Source organism: Leptonychotes weddellii, chromosome 6 (genome assembly GCF_054177405.1).
Source record: "Leptonychotes weddellii isolate Sample4059 chromosome 6, ASM5417740v2, whole genome shotgun sequence".
In the NCBI taxonomy this organism is placed as follows: domain Eukaryota; kingdom Metazoa; phylum Chordata; class Mammalia; order Carnivora; family Phocidae; genus Leptonychotes; species Leptonychotes weddellii.
The window spans coordinates 98,509,233-98,514,040 of record NC_138374.1 but is presented as its reverse complement, the minus strand read 5'-3'; the positions used below and the strand labels follow the sequence as shown (position 1 = coordinate 98,514,040).

General features: G+C 39.0%; 1 protein-coding gene across 2 annotated transcripts in view; it reads left to right on the top strand.

Annotated features, from left to right (window-relative positions):
- The window catches only part of TSEN15 (tRNA splicing endonuclease subunit 15), a 35,189-nt gene extending 31,492 nt beyond the window's left edge, over positions 1-3,697 (top strand). Inside the window, exons 4-5 of one of the 2 annotated variants that reach the window (XM_081824746.1) lie at positions 1,447-1,573; positions 2,942-3,697. In XM_081824746.1, the coding sequence (XP_081680872.1) occupies positions 1,447-1,573 (127 nt within the window). In that variant the 3' untranslated portion in view covers positions 2,942-3,697. Of the gene's footprint in view, positions 1-1,446; positions 2,113-2,941 lie in introns of those variants that run through there. The other variant, XM_081824745.1, reaches the window with a different exon arrangement.
- Positions 3,698-4,808: the final 1,111 nt, after the last annotated feature.

The following is a 4,808-nucleotide window of genomic DNA, read 5'->3' as shown; positions in this document are numbered from 1 at the left end:
TCAAACTTTTTCTGTAAAGGGCAGAAAAGAAATATTTTAGGCTTCACAAACCATACGGTCTCTCTTAAAACTTCTCAAATGTGCCGTTTGTAGTACAAAAATAACCATAGACAATATGTAAATAAATGGGCATGGCTGTGTTCTAATAAAACTTTATTTACAAATGCAGGGCCATAGTTTGCCAATCCCTGGAATAAGGAAATAGTTAATAAACAGATATAGATAGCCAATGAATGGTACATTATGTACTCATTAAAAATTAGTAATGAATAAATGAAAAACAAAATATTTAATTAAAAAAGCAAGATATGAAAGTGTGTGAATGGGTAAGATCATGGCTATAAATAACACACCAAGCATATAATAAAAGGGTGACAAGATAAATTACTAACTGTTCTTATAATAGGGTGGCAGAGCAATAAATGGATGACTTCATCTTTCTTTAGTATTTAGTATATTTTTTCTTTATTTGTATTACTTTTATAATAATGTTTTAAAATTAAAAAAATATCTTGAGATCTATATTAGTTTCTGTCATTGTATAATATTACCACAAACTTAGCAACTTATAACAGCACACATTTAATATCTCAAAGTTGGGTCCAGTCAAGCCAGCCTCCACTGAGACTTGTCTGGGCAAGGTTCAGCTTCCTCCCTCGTGTGGTTGTTCGAAGCTTTCAATTCCCTGTGGGCTGTTGGACTGATGGTCTCAGTTTCTAAGGGGCTGTTGTCAAGAGGCCACCCTCCACTCTTTGCCACATGGGCCTTGCCAGCACAACTGGTTGCTTCCTCAAAGCCAGCAAGGGAGACAGTTTCAGCAAGATGGATCTCATAATCTTATGCAATGTAGTCAGGTACATCCTGTCACTTTTGCCATGTTCTATTGGTTAGAAGCAAGTCAAGACTACTCTAGAAAACAGCAGGAACAAGAATGGAAAAAGGGCAAAAAGTAAGAACATTATAAAATGGTGTAAAGCATCACTAATGGTCTGTAGTAGTTTTTGACTCCTTTCCTTTGCTCATATTTGAATTTCACTTTTATTCTTGATGCAACATCTTGGCAATTCCTTTGGACTCCCACTGCTTTCCCAGAAGGTCTGAAGATGTACCCATTCAGAACAATGTGTGCTTCTGTGACTCTGGTTGGCACTTTGCAGACCTAAGGATCCTAAAACAATTTATGATCAATTCTTGGGGTCTCTGCCATTTGATTCCTTTTGAGCCTTTTCATTACAGTGTGAGAAAAACAGTCTGCGTTTTCAGAAAGAAATGTAAGGCTTAATGAACTTTAGATTTGTATGTCCGATCTGGTGACCAGTGAGCCCCTAGGTTACTACAAGACCAGAAGTATCTTCTGGAGTTGACTCAAAAAGAGTGTTCCCACAGAAATCCTTAAAATTAGGCCTCAATCTCATTGTATGTCCTGGGATATCTCCTCTGTCTCAGAATGTTCCTTGTGTACTTTACCAAAGCTATTCGGCCCAAAGCCAGCCAGATGCCTGTTAATATGAATAATGGTCCGGAACAGTTTGGAAAGGGAGACAACCCAGCTGCGACTGTCTCATTTTACTAGGTAAAATGATTTCTCTTGTATGATCAAGTAACTGTGGAATTGCAGTTCATTTTGTCTCTTGTTAGACTATGGGCTGCTTAAGAACACAGCAAGGAACCAAGTCTTTTTTTACATCTGTGTATCCCACCACCTTCCACAAATTCACACACACTAGACTCTCAGTAAATATTTAGTGAATGAATGAATGTAGATCGTAGACTTGTTTAATTGCATAGTAGCTTTTACTCTTTGCCTCAAGGCAAACTAAAGTGATCCATTTGGACACCAGAGGGCAGTGCTAAATAAGCACCAAATTTTCAGACTCGAGGAGTAGGTCAGCTTGAGAAGTGGTGCTCTTGAAAATTTATTTTCAATCTGTGGGAAATAGGCATAAATAAAAAAACAAATAAGTTTTATGTGCTAACATTCCCCCCCCTTCTCCTTTCTGGCATGCCTCTAAAATTATACTCTACTGACATTAAATATGTGGCTTGATTCATGCGCTGCTCAAAATACAGATCTATATTTAAAAATAAAAGCTTGTTTGGGACAAGGGTCAATGGGATGGGTGTTTTTTCTAGGCTGTGGTTTTGTTCATAACCATATGAAATGATGTATTCCATTTTTTTTCCTTGCAAAAGCCTAACTTACTAAACTTCAGGATCCTATTCCATAGCAAGAGTCCCCAGCTCTGAAACACTGAACTGACTACATACCAGTGGTGAAAGACATAGATTGCTGCCATCATAAACACAAACTTTTCCCATAACAGGGAGCCCTCTCTGGGTGGGAGCAGGAAGTGGGGAAGGACATTGCTGACTTCTCTCTAGTGCTGTCTTTGCCTTTGCTTTTTGGTGTCCCTAGTCAGTGTCCCCTCTGCACTGGAAGGGCTCAGTGGAACAATGGATGATCTAGGTCCGAGGAGTCCCTATTTGGAGGGACTATTTTTAGGAGTCCCTAACCTATTTTGCTTCCCAGGCCTCCGGGCCTCTCTAGATGAATGTGTTCCTAAACGGTGTTGATCTCTTGTGAAGAACAGGAGGGCAGAGGCACTTTGGAATTCTAAGCTCTACTGAGAATAGCAATCTCTGACAAAGTTCATGTAGTCTGCATTATTTTTTAACTGAAAACTTTATATGCCTGGAACCAAATGACTTAACCAAAACTTCATGATGTGTCATCTTGTTCTGAGCCTTTTCCGTTCTGAATTCCTCTGAGGTCACATTTTCCACTGCGGCCCTAGCAGGAGGCCTTTTACTGGTACAGCCCAGTGTTCCTGCCAGAGCCTAGAGCTCTCTATAGAAGCTCTTTATTCAGCCGCCGTATTTATGTTTAATGTGCAGAATGACATTGTATCTGAACAATTAGTACCATTTTCCTTTCTTTCAGACCAGTAGCTGTTCCGGTCCTTACCACTCTCACTCCTGCAGCCTAATCCTTTTAATGACCTTTGAATAAGAACTGCTTGTGCTCACAAAGGAAAGAGGAGAGAAAAATCATGTGACTTACTGGGGAGGTGTACTCATAAAATGCTTAGATGATTCTGCAAAATTAAAAACCAAGTTAACCAAAATCAAACAAAGATTGGCTTTTTAGGTTTCTGGGTGACTGAATGGAGGTCATATTAGGAAGTATTTAAGTAAAGTTCACTTCATGCATTTATTAATTATCTGCAGACATTGCTGGGCTCCTTCTGTGTGCTTGCATGACTAAGGTAAATGTGGGATACAAAGGTTAATGAGATATGACCTGTGCCCTCAAGGAACTCAGATAAGCAATACAACTCTCCTTAATCAGAACTCTAAAAGGGTGTCAATGTGAGTGAGGAACACCTGTCATGCAGTGTATGTTTATGAAGTTCATGCATTTTACTTGGTGGTGAAGGGTTTCAACAACTTTTGGTAAATTAAACTGTTTTCAAACAATCATGGTATGTATATTTGTCCCAAAGGACTGAACACTGGAAGCATACAAAGAGAGATTATACAATACATCTCTCAGGACTTACTGTCTGGCTAGAAAGGAGAAAATCTATGTGTATGAGATAATTTGAGAGCATTTCAAGGCAGTGTTATATATGAATGCTGAGTTACCATTATGTGGAGCTGATATCATGTACTTGTTATTATTAACTTATTCTCCTCATTTAATAGATGGAGAAATTAGCACACCAAGTCGTTAAGCAATGACTTCGAGTAGTAGCAGGTGAGTGGATAATGAGGGCTAGAACCAGGTCTCCCAACACCTAGCTCACTGTTCTTTTCAGGATACCATACCACGTATGGTGCAGGGAAATATATTAACGTCAAAGAGCCTTTGGGAAGAAAAAGGTAGCTCCAGTTAGTCCTGGAGGGAGTTGGGAAGTGATTTAGGGATCAGTTAGATTAACTTCTTGTACTCTTGAACAAATGTGTCAAAATGTCAAGCTGTTTGTAGATAATTTGGAAAACCATATTCATAGGCAATATATTTACAAAGTTTTATTCCAAAGACCAAATACATTCATGTCCATGCTTTTATGTTGGCAAACTTAAAATTACATTTAATGTTAAGTGAGAGAGAGAAAGAGCTCAGGAAGGTTCCCTGCTTGTTGGAGCTAAATTTTGTGCTGGCACAAAGAGTAGACTCTAGGAACTTTTAAATGATGAGAAAGGGTCTTACACCCTAAATATTCCCCAGTCCTGCTTGCTGTTGCTTGAAATCCTATCATAATTCTACTTCTTAAATATGAAACTTTGATCCAATTTAATTTGACAAACACTTTCACAGCACCCCATGGGGTAAGGCACAATACTAAGATTTGAAGAGACTATAAGCCCAAATATTTTATTATTAGACTCAACAGGTAAAATTAATCTGATAAATTGTTAAAAGAATTTCTAAATGTTTGTTCTCAGTTTCTGTACTTACTTCATTGCAGGTCGGCAATATTTTGTGGATTGATAGCCTGTGCAGACCACACTTTGAGTAGCGTGTGTTAGAGCTCAGGTGAGAAGTGATGAGAGCCTGAACGCCACCAGTAGCCAGGTATATTAGTCAGAATCCAGTCAGCTAGATTATGATGCTGTTGGTTCACAACCCAAGAATTTCCCTGGGAGAAATCTGAAACTGGCCCCATCCACAGGGGGCAGGGAGAAAACAAAAGAGAGACAGACCACTCCAGATTGGTAGATGGCAGTTTCAATAAGCAAGGGAACTTAAATATAGGGCTTATCTTGGGTGGCTGCAAGATGAGTAGGTCTCCCCACCCACCCTG